This window comes from Cucumis melo, chromosome 7 (assembly GCF_025177605.1).
Source record: "Cucumis melo cultivar AY chromosome 7, USDA_Cmelo_AY_1.0, whole genome shotgun sequence".
Classification (NCBI taxonomy): Eukaryota; Viridiplantae; Streptophyta; class Magnoliopsida; order Cucurbitales; family Cucurbitaceae; genus Cucumis; species Cucumis melo.
Window position 1 is genome coordinate 24739827 of NC_066863.1, and position 17262 is coordinate 24757088.

The 17262-nt window shown below is 27.2% G+C and overlaps 1 protein-coding gene across 1 annotated transcript; it reads left to right on the top strand.

The window, feature by feature from the left end:
- Nucleotides 1-9452: 9452 nt before the first annotated feature.
- On the top strand, nt 9453-14594 carry LOC103493125 (cation/H(+) antiporter 18-like). Its single transcript, XM_008453760.3, has 4 exons — nt 9453-9600; nt 9941-10146; nt 11594-13134; nt 13606-14594. Exons 2-4 carry the CDS (start codon nt 9946-9948, stop codon nt 14279-14281), a joined length of 2418 nt encoding a protein of 805 aa, XP_008451982.2. The 5' UTR covers nt 9453-9600; nt 9941-9945; the 3' UTR covers nt 14282-14594.
- Nucleotides 14595-17262: the final 2668 nt, after the last annotated feature.

The following is a 17262-nucleotide window of genomic DNA, read 5'->3' on the forward strand; positions in this document are numbered from 1 at the left end:
ATCTGAAAAATACTATAAAAGGAATGAATATTTTTGTTATTATCTCTGAATTTCCATTCATAGTAAGAAAAAAGTAGCATTAGAATATATTAAAATATGGCTCAAAAAAAGGTTTTGGAACTTTGAAGAATGCATGTGGACACAATTCGTTTGTCTACAATTTCAAGTTGGTAATAATTAATAAATGAAATGGAAGAGTTGAAGAATCTTAAATATAATAAAGTTTATATCATACTCATATCTACATAATGCCAACACATTCTCCTCTCTTTTTCCTATATATAATGAGATTCATTAAAATTTTCAAGTGGGAAAATCAACCATAGCAATACAAACGTGTTCAACATAAAATCATTCATCTAAATATATATATATATATATATATATATATATATATATATAGTGAAACTAATCTAAATTGAACTTTTAAATTTAATTTTAATATTGACAAAAAATAGTGAACTTCTTATTAACTCTTTCAAAGTAAAAGTAAAGTAATGGACATTAACACTAAATGCCTAAAGTTATAAAGTTCTTTTATTTTGTAAAAATTTAAAGTTAACAAACCATGAAGTATAAATTTCAAAGATAAAATTAAAATATTTTAAATTTGAAATTATATTTAAATTTAAAAAATAAAAGTGTAATAAAATTCATGGAGTTAGATGAAAAAATCTATAGAAAATGATTGATATTTTTTTTTTAAAGAATAGATTGAAACATTGAACTAAGGTAAGAAGTTTGTTCCGATTAATTTGTACATAAAGTATATTCGATTAGCTTTTTAAAATTATATTTGGGATACCATTCAACTTAAAAATATTAATTAAAATATATCATACGATAATTATTATTAATTAATTAAAAGTCAAATATATGTAGATTAAATAATCTTCATTAAAATATGCTATATCCCTCTTTCCACTGCACGTCGTTATATAACATTTTAACTTAGTTAGTTCAAAGTGACAAATATATTGTGTGAAGGTTATTTATTAAATTAAAATGCTTATTTGTTCTATTTTAGTTCCTTTGAAAATTTTAAACTTAGTTGAAGATTATATTGACTAAAATGGATAGATAAAAAGTAACTTTTGTAAATAATAATAATAATAATAATAATAATAATAATAATAATAATAATAATAATAATAATAATAATAATAATAATAATAATAATAATAATAATAATAATAATAAGAATTTGCAAAAGAAAATTACAAAATATTTTTTCTGAGAAAAGAATATTACAAGATGTTTTTAGTTTAAATATTGTTCAATACATGTTTAATTTGTATATTCTTTTATAAATATACTTGAAACTTAATTAGTAAGAGTTAATATAAATTATCTAATTTTTTTCACCCAATTTTTAAAACTTTTATAAATATTTATTCATGACTTGTTTAATGATACTTATAAATTAGAATAAAAATAGATAAATAAAAAAGAATTTGAAATTATATATATATAACAATCTAACAAAATATTTACAACCTATATAACAATTTTGTAAATGGAGATCCACCATGAAAAATACAAAAAATGTCTTAGTTAACACGTGATTAATTTACCACTCGCGGGTAATTTAAATTTGGTATACAATCATGTACCAATATCTCAATGATTTTTGTTCAACATCATATACAAAACAAATATGTAAGATTTATGATCGATTGAAAAAAAGATCACGATTTCAATAGAAATATATAAAAAAAAATTGAAAGAAAAAAAGATGAAAAGAAAGATCAAATTTAGAATATTAAAAATACTATTCATTTTCTAGAATTTTTTATTTTGTTACGTACAAATTTTGATATATTTTAACCTAAGTCATCACTAGTACGGACAATACTTGAGATTAATAATTTTATTATTTTTGACAATTGAATTTGCATTATTAAACCTTATACTAATTTTAATTAATCTTCAAAAAGAAAAAAACAATTACAATGACTATTCAATGTTTTTTTCTTAATTATATCCTATTGGAATATTCTATTTTGGAATTTTATTATAAAAATATTTCCGTTGACTGCTACAACCAATATACATATGCTTGACAACATGACACGTGGTAAGTTCAGCATTAATTTAGTTGACTTTTCCTTTTCCTTTTCTTCTTTTTTCTCTTCAGGTCGCCACGTCATACTCCACGTCATACTCCACTTTTTTTTTTTTTTTTTCTTCTCTTCTTTTCTTTTGATGCAATATTCCACCTCATTCTCTTCAATAATTCCCACACACGTCACACACGAGCTATTTTATTAAACCTACCGACCAATTGCAATAATTGATTAAATTAATCAAATTTGTAATCATATAAAATATTGAAGTTCCTAAAGTTTACCTCTAACTTTTGGTCCCTTCGGATTTACGAAGGTTCAATTTTAGTTTTCAAAAGCAGTATATTAAAAGGAAAGTGGCACATTATTTGTTATTTTCTTTTAAAGGTTAAGTTACTGTTTTAACCATCATCTTGCATGTATGAAAGTTAGTCTAAAGGAACAAAACTGTTCAAAATATATATATAGATATGACAAATATCATCATTGGCATAGATCCAAATAATATAGTCTATCGTAATATATAGATTCTTTGTAAATATTTTTCATTAATATATATACGCATGCAAACACATAATTATATTTAACGAGGAAAGACATAGTATCTACTTCTTCCGTAAATTTAATTTAATATTGATATGTCATTAAATAATATTTTATTTCATCTTATAAACCAACTCTTTCTCATATTTTGACACTTCATTAACCAGTATATATCAAAAATAGTAATATATGAGGTTTAAATATATGAAATAATTGACATATGTGCTTAGATAGGCAGAATATGTATAGGAGTTAAATATATGTGTTTTTAATCAATTTTTGACATAAAAACTAAAGTTAAATGGTAACTTAATTAAATGTAAAGAAGTGTTGATGTAGTCACAAATTAGTATTATTTAATATTAATATATTAATTAATTATTAAATTATTTTAAAAAATAATATTTTTAACTTAAACATTATTAGTATAGTTTATTTAAGTAATTAGAAAAAAGAATTGAATAAGTAATAAATATAAATTATCATATTAATAATTAGTAATCATTGGATGATATAATATTAAATTTATTTTTATACATCAATTTAAATTTTTAGGTTAATTAATAATTTAACCTAGTATAAAAGCCTACGTTCTCGATCTTTTCTTCAAACCTCTATTATTTTACACAAAATTAATATTGAAGCGTCTCTTTTACATATTTTTTCAAACCCAATAAAGTGAAAGAGAAATATTAGATAATCAAATATATAAATTTACATTCACCCATAATTTTAGACTTTTTAGATGACTAAGTGATTTAACAACCATATAATTCCAAACATGATAATGTTTTTTATGAGTATTTTAAAAAGAAAACGAAGAAGCTAGAGAAAGATCATTTGTGAGGGCAGTTTAAATCACTGTTTATTATAGAGTGTTGAATAGTAACTTTACAAGTGTCATTGCACTTCTTTGTCTTAGTTTATTTGAAGAATAATATATTATTGGAAGTTGAAATAGAAAAGGTGTAATAATGAAATATTCATTCATTTTATCCCTCCACTATTATTATTTTATGTGGCTAGTTTTAAGTTTCTTTTAGTAAGAAAAGGAAATCCATGGGCCAAGTTTGTGTACATAGGTCAATATTTTCACAATATGGAATGTTTGATTGTGGTAGCAAAGAGATTGTCTTAATTAAGTGCAAGTGTAATTATTATGCTTAAAGACTATATTTGTGATATATCTATCATCTCCTTGAGGAACCTCGCTAGCTAGCTAGCACTTGTGGTGTAAACATAAAATCTTTATATGTATATATAGTGGAAGAGAAAACACCAATAATATTAATCTTGATTTTGTGTGTCGAAACTTTTAGTAGATAGTGGAAAGAAGTGATGATACTATCCTTACTAACTTTGTTAACAAACACCTCTAGAGTGTATATGTGACATGTGCTAAGTTTGAAATTAATCGAAAGATAATTACTATTAAGATCCACTATAAGGATACCATGAACTTGGTCCAACCATGATCATATATTAATAACTAAGTGTATGTACGTATCAATACCTTTTTTAATTAGAACAAATTCCTCCAAATTTCTACTAAAAGATTCTTAAATAACAATTCGTTTGACATCTCAAACACTACATGACCACACTATGCACGAGTAAATTATAATAGAGTTTGTGAAAGAAAATTGAAACTTCAATTATCTAGATATATATATATATAGTAGTTTGTAATAGTTTATGTTTTGAATTTGGTATTGATGGATTGTTAGATTCGGTTTATATTTTTGTATAATTGGTCCTATGTAGTTCATTAAGAAAAGTTGAGTAAATAATATAAAGTAATGAAAAGTATTCCAAGTATCAATTTTCTAATAGAAAATTGATAATTTTAGTTTGACTTCATGCATATAATTTGTTATAAAAAGTAATTAAGGTAGCTCAAAGAATAAGTGGTGTGGTTAATTCGCGGATGAAAGGTAAATAATTCGATGAAAAACATGAAATAATTCAAGTTAATTTCGACAACTAGTGGTGCACAAATGATAATTATGTTGCCTATTTCATGAATGTGTCATAAATCAAATACCACTACTTAACCCTTTCTTGAAGCATCTTTTCAACCCTAGAAGATTAGACCTACCTTTTAGTGTGGCTAAGTAGAACTTTAAGAACCAATTATATCTCACACTCCTTGGTATTATAGTACCCTTTATGTTTAAGGGCAGTCTAAGTTTTATATCTCTTTGTGAGATTTTTTGATTTCTCAAGTTTTCTTACCGGTTAGCTCAACTAACATATTAATTTGAGTAACAAATTCGAATTAACAAGCTTAAGTATGCAATTCGACAACGCGAATGACAGTAAATAGGAACAAACTATCGTACAATATTTTATACATTACAATTGTTGAGTGCATCCATGTATATAATTGAGTCTCATAAAACTTAACTCAACGTAAATAAACAAATATGAGAGTTCTTCGTTAAGCGGACAATCATGAATACGAAATGACAAGAGTGAAATAAAAAACAACAAAGAATAAAAATAATGAGTGACACGAAAAAGACATCTTAATCATGCAACAAAAACTTCAAGACAGATCAGTTGCACATTTATTCAACGACTTTGTGCCAAAAGGTAAATCTCCACACTAAGAGATTATGTCTTCTCTAGCTTTAAGTTGATCAACCCCTTTTAAAGAGAATCGAGCCTTCCAAACACTAATTAAGTTAAAAGGAGTTAAAAGTGTTTGAGGGTCAAAAGAACTTTCTTAATTGGCACCCAATGGTATAAAATTTTTTAACTAGCATATAGTACTTGTGTATCAACCTCAACGTCAGATGTTCAGTTATTCCCCCAACCCATATATCATTAAAAAAAAAAAAAACCTAAAAGATAGGCGATCACTACGTAATATGTTATGACCTTATTTTTTACAAAATGTCATGGAATTCCTCAACATACATTTATTTTTGTCGTGTCCAACCTTAAAATCTTTAAAAGAGAGGAGAAGAGCATTTGGTTAATGAAAATATATAGTTCATGAATATAGTTGTTATTATTCCAACATGACCCATGAAAGGCCCTAAACTTAGGGGACATTCTCCATTCACTTTGCATAAAGGCACATTGAGTAGTGAGAGCTACGTCATTACCACATTTCAACAAAGACAGAGAAAAAAACAGTGAAATAGTTGAGATTTTGGGGCCATAGCCAAAGGAAATATATTTGTGGTCTTCATTTAATTTTCTTCTATTTTAAGGATATTCCTTTTCAAATATCAATGTTTATTTTCCATATTCAGACGACAAGAACGTAAATCTTAGTTAGTAGTATTGTTTCCTTTGCCTTTGGGATGTCTTTAGGGTTCCCTTTCAATAATCAATAAAAGTGGCGACTCAATAGAAAAAAGATGTATAATTGCAACCACCATGTTTTAAGGGTTTGATTTTCTCAGCAATTTTTTCATTTAATACAATTTTATAAAATATATTAACTCAATCTCTATATCTTCACGTGGAAAAGAATTGTTTTAAATGACAAAACTGTCGAAGAATAATTACAAAAATTTCATAGTTTTTATATCAATAATAAACACTTTGACATACTAAAAGACATTATCTCTATTAGTACTTATCATCATCAATCAACAATTTTGATTATATTTTATAAATATTTTGGTTAATTTTGTTATATATACTCCAAAACAAAACAAGCCACGAAAGTGAAAGAGTGAAATCATAACAATGATTATGGCTCCATCATTTTTTCTAATCCAACCACCGTATCCTCCACCTTACCATTTATAATAAATTACTATATAATTAAAATTAAATCAATTGATGATACCTTGAAGATTATAGAAATAACAATAAATTATCTAAACACCTTTGGTTTGTCAAATGATTTAAATTTGAAAGTCAATCCATAACATTGAAACTGATCAATTGGTTAGGTTTAGACTAAACAACATAGAGATAATGTTTACATATATATATATATATATATATATATATATATATATATATATATATATATATATATATATAAACAAACATTATTTTCCAAAGTAGAAAAATTAATGATAATCATAACTTCATTAACATAGACAAAAAAAGAAAAAACTTCAAAACATATTATAAATGCCGTACGTGTTAGGTCAAGCTTAGAAAATTCATTAAAAAATTTCTAGGTACAAAATAAGTTCTAAGATATATCGTTTCATCGTTAATTTTTCTTTTTAGGAAAAAATTTCAAAATAAAGAAAAAAGAGTAATAACAAATAAAATAAAATTAGATTTTTAAAAATATCTTTTTGAAATTCGAAATTTGATTAGAATTTTTTTTTCTATTATTCTCTAAAAAAAACACCTTTTTTCTCAACAAATCATATCATAGAAATTGGAATAAAAAAGTACAAATAGTTGGAGCTTAGAGTTTCAATTTTTTATTTTATTCTTTTTCTAATAAAGAGCTAATGTCTGGGAACTATTTTCTATTTTTTCCATTTTTAAACATATAAAGAAAAGAAAGTATTCTCTACATTTGAAAAAAAAAAATTGTAACCCTAATTTTGTGTAATGGCATAAAAACTATTGTTAAAAAGAATCTCCCCATAGTTTTTAGAAGAGAAAAAAAAAACGAAGTGATGACTTTATCAAATGAATTCTTTTAAAGAAACATTATCAAAATCATGTGTAAATTAAATGTCTCTTATATTATTATATGAAAATTTATTTTAAATGATAAAATATTTAAGAAAACTACTTATAAATATAAACATAAACATAAATAAATAAATATATATATCACATGAAGTGATTATTAATTCTGTATCTTTTTAATTTGTTTGAACAAAAGAGGAATTTTAAATTTTGTCCTTTGTTGGGTCCAAAGCATGTCTTAACCACTCAAAGAGGAAGAAGAATAAGGGCAGAGAAATATTCTTTTTCTATATTTAATTCTAATAATAATAATAATAATTTTTAGACTCCAATTATTCAATTTTAAAATATAATCTCAAACTAAATAAATAAAAATGTATTATATCCAAAATTTAAAGAAGAAATTTAATTACAACACTTGAACATTTTTTTTTTCAAAAACTTTATTTTCTTTGAAAAAAAGGTTACAATAACTTGTTGAACATCCCAACCTTTGGCAAATTGATGCAATTCATTAGCGAATTTAGTTGACTATACTTAAAATTATAACTTTATTATTATTATTATTATTATTATTATTATTATTATTATTATTATTATTATTATTTTGATTTAGTCAAAATTTCTTTAATATATAACGTGCAGACCCATCATTCACTTGATTTTAAAATTAGTGTGCTAATTTTTTAGGCAAATGAATGTAAAATTTAATTAATTTTTTTGTAATTATGAAATTAATAAAGGCCATAAAAAAATTCCAACTTGTAAAAGTCGTGCCAAGGAATCCCACTTTTTATTTTTCAAAAATAAAAATGAATTGACGTGTTTTTTTTTCTTTTTTTTTTTTTTTCATTAGTATTATTCATCTTCATGAAATTAAATCCAGCCACTCAAAGTTTAGAATATTCTAATCAATCATATGACATATAAATGCTATCCGAAAAGATCTATAGTTTGATTCTTTAATTAGCTAATTATTTGCTTTTATATTATTTATTTAGGATAAAACTTATTAAAAGTGTTAATGAGTTTCTAATTAAAAAGAATTGGATGATTTTTTTTTTTATATATATAATTACTTAAAGGAATCTTGAAACTTTATGACTTTTGAAATTGCGGCTATACATTTAGGAGTTTTGTTGTACGTGTTAGATATATATGGAAGAGAACCTCTAAATAATAATAATAATAATAACAACAATAACAATAATAATTACTTGAATGGTATATATACCATAATTAATATTTAAGCATCCAATTTTTTAATCTACATCTATTAACAATAATTAAGAGACAGTCTTATTAAATAATTTTTTTTTTATTTTTCAAGAAAAAATAATTGCATGTTTTTCCATTTTTGTGTTTATGAGTAAATATTAGGAAGGTATTTGAGTCTTATTGTTTTTTTAGGAACAATTGGTCAGATAGTTTATATAAATAAGTTTCTGTAATTATTGGAATTTTATTTTTAAAAAATATGTGTTTGTTTGAATGGACGGAAAAAGATATTTTTGAAAAATCATTTTTTTTATAATTTTTTATACAAAGTATTTAAAATAAATTTTGAAAGTGATTTAAAAAATTATTTTTTGAATGTTCTCAAACATTTTTATTTTTTTAAAATGATTTATTTTCAAAATCAAACATTTAAAAATTGAAGTTAAATCAACTATGTCTGTATATATAAACTCAATTGTAAGGCTTTAGTAAAGAAAGATACTTATAAATGAACTGATATGAAATACTTAAAATAATTTATACTTACTACTTAATACCAACAAGGTGTATCTTCTGACTTAATCATTGGAACTTTAAAAATCTGGAACAATTAATTCACATTTCTCATTTGTAGAGACAATAATCTCTCAAAAGCAATTCAATACAGATAAATATGACATTAAATTGTCAAGTTGCAAAGAGATGCAAGAGAACGTCAGAATCATCAAGTATCGAATTCGAATTTTAAATCTAGTCTCTAAAGTGCGACTTCAAATTCGTATATAATTAAGACACATTGAGTTATTTAATTAATATTAATTATAATAATATAAGTTCTATAATTGAGATGGATATTTGGATAAGATGTGTGAAAAATATTTATAAGAAGAAGTAGCTATCAATGTAAGAAAAATATTAGTATTTTTCCAAATTACCAAAAGAACCCTGGCTCCAACAAAAGCATGCACATGAAGGTATTGTTTAGATATAAAAAGGGGATGTGATAGTCCCAAAATTCTTCATCCCATTTCTTCTTCCTTTTAGTGTTTTTTTTCTTGATCTTCATCAAAACTTTTGCTTTTGGAGATATACAAACATATTGATATCTCATAATTTTTCAAATCAAAAACTTCTCTCCACCAAACTTCAGGTGATGATTATTTTCCTATTCATACACTTTATTTTAATTATTGGTTTCAAATACATATTTTGTTGACTTAAAAATATTTTTATTATTTATTTATGAACCCATCTACATAAAGTTTTTATTATTTAGCCTATGTAAATAAAAAAAAAATTACAATTCAAATAAAAGGTATAATATTGTTTATTACATTTTCTTCATTTTTATGCATTTAATGATTGAGAAAAATGAATTGAGTGATCAATATTTTATGTGTATATATATATTTTTTAATCAGCAACATCTCCAAATGTTCCGTAGCATTTGGAAAAAATAATATTTATATTTTTGGTTTTTGGGTGGTCAGATCAAATGGCGGGGAATACGACGGCGCCGGGTGGCTGTCCGGCGGCGATGAAAGCAACGTCCAACGGCGTCTTTCAAGGCGACAATCCGCTTGATTTCGCTCTCCCTTTAGCCATTCTTCAGATATGTTTGGTTGTTCTTCTTACTCGTCTTCTTGGTTTCGCTCTCCGTCCCCTCAGGCAACCTCGAGTCATTGCTGAGATTGTCGTAAGTATTTTCTTCTCTTAGTTATGGAAATCTTTCATAAATAATTTGAGCTATGTTTGGTTTTGGTTTCAACTTTTTAGCATTTAATTTCTTTTACATATAAGATCTAGGTGAAAAAAGAAAAACTAATAGATTTCATTTGATGTTACTTAACATGGCAATAAAAGCTACACTATATTATATTTCATGAATCTCGTATAAATTTTATAAAAAGACGAACGATAAAAAAATTCAAAAATCATATATTTTGATTGGTATTATTAATTTTCTAATCTTAGATGTCACTGTTCAAACTTACCCTCACGACTTCTTTTACAATCATGATTACGACTATGATTTAGTTTACATATTAATTATATGGAATAGAACATGTCATCTTATTATATATATAAGTTGAGCAAAACTAAATGAAAATTAAAGTTACGATGGATGTAGCCATAGATTTAGTATAGATTCATCCTTCTAGTCAAATCTTTGTCTTACTAATTTAATTATTAATGTTTAGACAGTTATATTATATTTATCTATTATCATGGTTGAATTTATTATGTTTATTACTTATGTTAATATTATATATTGAGATTGATTTATTTTCTAATCCATTGGGTGTAGATAAATGAATGAATCAACCCTAGCGGAGTATAATACTTGTCTGTGGATGTGTGACCATTTTTATTTCAGCTTCCTATTTTATGGCCAAATCATGGTGTCATATGATATTGAGAATTAAAATATTGTTGTTTATATCTATGTTTTAATTTTATCTTTTTAGTAGTTTTTTTAAGAGATTTTTTTTATAAAAATAATAATAAAAAATACAAACTATTTATATTTATATTGTACGGTAGAAAATAGACAAAATTTAACCCCTCAATTTATAAAATACATTACTCAAAAGTCAAGGGAGCTACAAAATATTTGTCATATTATTGTTATTATAGTCGAGGGAGAAATGGCAGGCACCTATGTTTTGAGCAATCTCACAAGCATCCAATCATTTTGTGCTACGTGACACTTTCTTTGTTGTTGTTGTTGTTTTTTTTTTTTTTTTTTTCCTTCTTTTTAATGATTCTTTTCTTAATTTTTCTTTTCTTTTATGTAAGAAAATGGAACATAAGATTAGGTGCTGCATAAGAGATGTATGCACCTAATCCATGCATATTTTTCTTTCTAATACATAGTAAAAAAATTGCTAGAAAATAATGTCATAGTAAAAAAAAAAAAAAAAAAAAAAAAAAAGTTCTTAGGGTAATACTGGAATAGTTGTGTGTATATTTGTGCATCCTAATCAAAAAGGGAAAAATACTTGAATGAATGTAACTATAATGAAAAAAGAAGAAGAAGAAGAAGAAGAAGAAGAAGAAGAAATTATGATACGTAATTAGGGCGAATATTTGTCTTATTACTGTTTTGTATGAATTTGTTTCGATTCTTTTATGGTTTACAGGGAGGAATATTGCTGGGACCGTCAGCATTGGGTCGGAGCCAAGAATTTCTTCACAGAGTCTTTCCGGCGAGAAGCCTATCGGTTTTGGACACATTGGCGAATTTGGGTCTTCTTTTCTTCCTGTTTTTAGTGGGTTTAGAGTTAGATCTCAAATCCCTCCGTCGTACCGGAAAAGGTGCAATGGCCATAGCCGTCGCCGGGATCACCCTCCCTTTTGTCCTCGGCATCGGAACCTCCTATGTCCTCCGTTCCACCATCTCCAAAGGGGTCGATGGCCCTCCCTTTCTCGTTTTCATGGGTGTTGCTCTCTCCATTACCGCTTTCCCTGTTCTTGCTCGCATTCTCGCTGAACTCAAGCTCTTAACCACCAACGTCGGCCGCATGGCCATGTCCGCCGCCGCCGTCAACGACATCGCTGCTTGGATCCTCCTCGCCCTCGCCATCGCCCTCTCTGGCACTGGCCGTTCCCCTCTCGTTTCCCTCTGGGTTTTCCTCTGCGGCGCTGCTTTTGTTCTGATTTCCTTCTTCACTTTCCCCCCAATCTTCCAATGGATCTCCCGCCGTTGCTCCGATGGCGAACCCGTCAGCGAACTATACATTTGCGCCATTTTATCCACCGTCTTAGCCGCTGGATTCGTCACCGACTTAATCGGAATCCACGCTCTATTCGGTGCTTTTGTCGTCGGCGTCCTCGTACCAAAGGAAGGCCCACTCGCCGGAGCTCTCGTTGAGAAAGTCGAAGATCTTGTATCGGGTTTATTCCTCCCTCTCTATTTCGTATCAAGCGGATTAAAAACCAACATCGCGACAATCAAAGGAGCACAATCATGGGGTCTCCTCGTTCTTGTAGTATTCACCGCTTGTTTTGGGAAAATCATCGGAACAATCTCTGTAGCACTCTGTTTCAAGATGCCATTACAAGAATCAATTGCTTTAGGATTCTTAATGAACACAAAAGGGTTAGTGGAATTAATCGTTTTAAACATCGGCAAAGACAGAAAAGTCTTGAACGATCAAACATTCGCAATCTTAGTTCTAATGGCTATAATCACAACATTCATCACAACCCCAATTGTAATGGCGGTTTATAAACCAGCAAAAAGGAAGAGCAAATCGGAATACATAAACAGAACAATCGAGCGAGATGAACCCAATTCAGAGCTGAGGATTTTGGCTTGTTTTCACTCTGTTAATAACATTCCATCGATTTTGAATCTGATCGAGGTGAGTCGTGGAAGAGAAGGTCGTGGGCGGCGGCTTTGTGTGTATGCAATGCATTTGATGGAGCTGACGGAGAGGTCGTCGGCGATTGTAATGGTGAACAGAGCAAGAAAGAATGGATTGCCGTTTTGGAATAAAGGAGGGAAATCGGATTCAGATCAAATCATTGTAGCGTTTGAGGCATTTCAGCAGCTTAGTCGAGTATCAATACGTCCGATGACGGCCATTTCTCCGTTTTCAGATATGCATGAAGATGTTTGTAACAGTGCTGAGAGAAAACGGGCCGCCATTATCATCCTTCCATTCCATAAACACCAAAGGTTTCTTTACTTTTCTTTTTCTCTTCATTTATTTTTTTAGTAACACTACAAACAAACTTTAATAAATTATTTTATTTAAAATATGATTTTCCTTTTAATTTGTATAAAAAAAATTGTGCATTAGTTAGATAATTAGGAAATAATTGTGATTCAACCATCACTTATATATTTTTCATATTTGAATGGATCTTAAGTGGGGATGAAAAAAGTTACCAATATAGTAATTAATAATTATTTCTTTCAAATTATAATAAAAATTATTGACACTAAACATAAATTTTCAAAGCTTTGTCTTTAGTTTTACTTTCGTTTATCATTTTGAATTCTTTTTTAGGTAAAGAAAATGAAACAATTAATAATTTACCGATAGCTTAGACAACAAAACAAATTCAAAACCATAGTTCACTTCATTTTGAATGAAGCACCATTTTCACAAAGATTGTTTGACACAATTAGTGACATATTGGGCAGGTTTGATGGATCTTTGGAGACAACACGGACTGATTTTCGATGGGTCAATCAAAAAGTTCTCGAACAACCACCTTGCTCCGTTGGGATCTTAGTCGATCGAGGTCTTGGAGGTGGCTCACACATATGTGCTAGCAATATCTCTTCCACGATAACTGTCTTCTTCTTCGGAGGTTGTGACGATCGTGAAGCCTTGGCCTATGGTCGAAGAATGGCAGAGCATCCAGGAATAACCCTCAACATCATCCGTATTCTTCCTAGCTCCGACATGGCTACAGAATCAACCGTAATTGACATGCATTCCAAAGATGATACTAATACTTCAACACTTATGGATCAAAAAGTGTTGATGGAGTTCAATGCGAAGAAAATAGATGACGAGTCAATTAGATATGAAGAGAGAACAGTGAACAAATACAATGAAACAATTGAAGTAATAAGAGAATTTAGTAAATGTAATTTGATATTGGTGGGTCGAGCCCCTGAAGGTAAAGTAATAGAGAGTTTTCACTTCAAAGGTGGCGATTGTCCAGAGTTGGGTCCTATCGGCAACTTGTTGACATCATCAGAGGTCTCAACATCAGCTTCAATATTGGTGGTGCAACAATTTCGTGGTCCACTGTTGCCTTCTTCATCCACGTCTACGGCGATGGTATTGCCCGAAGAAGTTACCGAGTAATGAACTGTTTGGATTGACTTTCTAAATGTTTTTTAAAAAATGTTTATAAGTCCAACAAAACTGTTTAAATCCCTAAAACTACTTTTTCACTCACTCTGTGTAACACGTGGTAAACTATGATTAAAAATTGAATGAGATGTGTACAAATATAGGTATAGTTTCGAGTGTACCTATGTATTTTTCTCTTTCAAAAGATATGGAGTAAAGTCTATGCACCTTTAATAATATTTGGTGCATTTTAAGATGTACTTGTCCATGTGCATCTTACGATCTGAAATAAATACGTTGTTGTTTTTTTTTTTTCTATTTAGAAGTTGTAAAATGTACATTATCGTTATTGTCGTTACATTTTATAAATTTAGCCTCGCAAAAACAAAAATGGATCGGAGGCAGTCCTCTTCTTCTCCTTCTACTTATTTTATTTACTCTCTTTTCATCATTTTTTCGATCAATTTTATGATTTAATATAACTCAAAAAAAATTGTTTAGATTTAAAAATTAGTGTAACAATTAGACAAATTAAAAACATAAAATTATTTTTATATACTAATAATAACATTTTAAAACTTTTTGGTTCAAGAAGTTAGGGTATTCAAGAGATATTTTTAAAATAAGGTATTAATAATGGAAAGTTTGAAAGAATTACTGAACTTAAAGTTCATACTATCGTTTCTTTAAATAAAATATAAAACAGTTTCAATCCCAAATTAATGGTAGCTATTTCTTTTAATTGTTCTAAATTTAGAGCATTATCAAAACATTTAAAAGTACATTTTCTTAAAGTATTAAGATCAAGAAAGTATTTCCAATAATAATGCATTTATAATCTAAATGTATTAATGGAAAATCATCCATCAAACATAAGATTAATTAAAATTAATCTCTGATCAAAGGTTTTGACTTTTATGTTCTCTCGGTTTTCTATTTTTAATTCAACGTCATTCTTTTTTACAACAACTTTGATTAATTTATAAAATGTTTAATTTCTAAAATAATTCATTTTAAGATAAGGGGAAGTATTTAACGTTGATTTAAAATAACTTTTTTAAAAAATAAGATTATGAAGTGTATCATCATAGAAAAATAACATTCAACTAAATTTTAGAATAAATGTTTATTTGTGTCTAACGAAGAATCCCTTTCAAATATCTATTTTTCTTCTTCTATTTTTTTTATTCTTTTTACTATCTATTTTTCATTCCATCATTCTTTTTGTTTTTTTTAACATTTTGAATATTTTTTAATGTGTGTTCGTATACATATAAATATAGGGATTTTCAAATGTTTCTCTTCCAATCAATTCTTCTTCACCTTAACTTTTGTGAAAGAAATCATAAGAACGTCAATGAAGAACATGATCGTTCAGTTCGTGAAACGAAAATGCATGAAAGAACGTGATCGAATTGCACATCTTCTTATCCAGTTGATATTATATTATCTTGAAAAAATTATTTATTTTATTTATATTTTTTTTGTTGAAAATCAATTATTTTTCTTTATGGTTATGTATTTACATTTCAAGATATTTGTGTTTTTAAAATTGAATTGTTAAAAAAATTAATACAAAAAGAATGAAATTAATGTTTGGTTTCAAGTAACTAAAAAATTAATAATTTCAAGATAATGTGCTATTAATTTTAAAATATATTTCTGAAAAAAATTTCAAAATATGTGTATTTCTTTATGAAATTAATTCATAACGTTTACTAATCTTTTACGATAATTTGATCTATTATTACTATAAGATAAATCAAACACAATTTTTCGTATAAACATTTATAAATAAGTCAAACCAAATATGTAAGTGTTTAGATGTTAAACTCATTTTACATTGAACTAGTTATTAGTGTTTAATTTTTCTTTCAATTGTGATTTAATCTCAACGATGTTATTAACCGAAATCTACTAATCTTAGGAGAGTTATATCTTTTAAATCATATTTTGATATTCACATGCATATTAGAAGAAGCTTCTTTTTTTGGTTTTTTGTTTCAAAATTTTCACTTCCATGAAATTGAGATTTAATAACATCTCTTAATAAGTGTCAGAAACAGTTTTGTGTAGGGGTGAGCATATAATAAATCGAAAAATATAGTTGGTCGATCAGAAAACGAAAAGAATTAATCGAGGTTGATTTTCGAAAGTCTCAAATCAAGAATTTCCTAAATGTATTTCTAAGTCGACCGACCACCTTACAAAAATCGACAGAAACCGACTGACCAACCGACTATTATTCATCAATGTCGAGATAGATTTGAACATTTACTAAATCGACTCTGGTCGATTCAATGGTATTTTTGTCAAAAAAAACTAACTTCAACCACACAATGATCACCTTTAGTTTCATATCTTCAATGTTTTTTCTCGAGAGTAAGAGTCAGTCGGTATATGGTCAAATTCCTATTTCAAAATATGTAGATAAATTTAAACCGTTCTTTTTCTTAAAAGATAATAAAGAATATATATAGTTATAGTTTCATCCTTTTGCATCTTTGTTTCTTTTCCTACGATTGTTTTCAAGTCAAAGTGTCACCGACTAATTGTACCACAAAAAGAATGAAGCAGTGACTAATTTAATTAATGTGTCATGTCAATCTTTACACATAATATGATCCAACTTTATTTAAATTAAATTATTATTATAAGTTCAAGGATGGGATCAACCACACTTTATGAAACTTAGGCGTAAACGTAATCCCATAAAAATAGTTATAAATTCCAAAAAAAGAAAATTACTCTAGTAATTATTAATGTTCTGAAGTGTTATATATGCCATATATATATATATATATATATATATATATATATTCATCTATCCATATTATTTTTTTAGAACTAAATTAAACAATATGGTAAGATTGTAAGAAATAGTACACAAATAATTGCTTAATAAAAATAAAAACTTTCAACCTCTTTCGATATCACTTTTCGAACCATCAATTTTTTGTATCGTGGGGATTTACTATGTTTTCAACACTTGA

What these genes read in the sequence shown, in the direction of transcription:
- LOC103493125 (XM_008453760.3), top strand. Translation starts at nt 9,946, where the DNA reads ATGGCGGGGAATACGACGGCGCCGGGTGGCTGTCCGGCGGCGATGAAA. An exon ending in GAGTCATTGCTGAGATTGTC is followed by an intron (nt 10,147 to 11,593) that starts GTAAGTATTTTC and finishes TATGGTTTACAG; the next exon opens with GGAGGAATATTGCTGGGACC. An exon ending in CCATTCCATAAACACCAAAG is followed by an intron (nt 13,135 to 13,605) that starts GTTTCTTTACTT and finishes CATATTGGGCAG; the next exon opens with GTTTGATGGATCTTTGGAGA.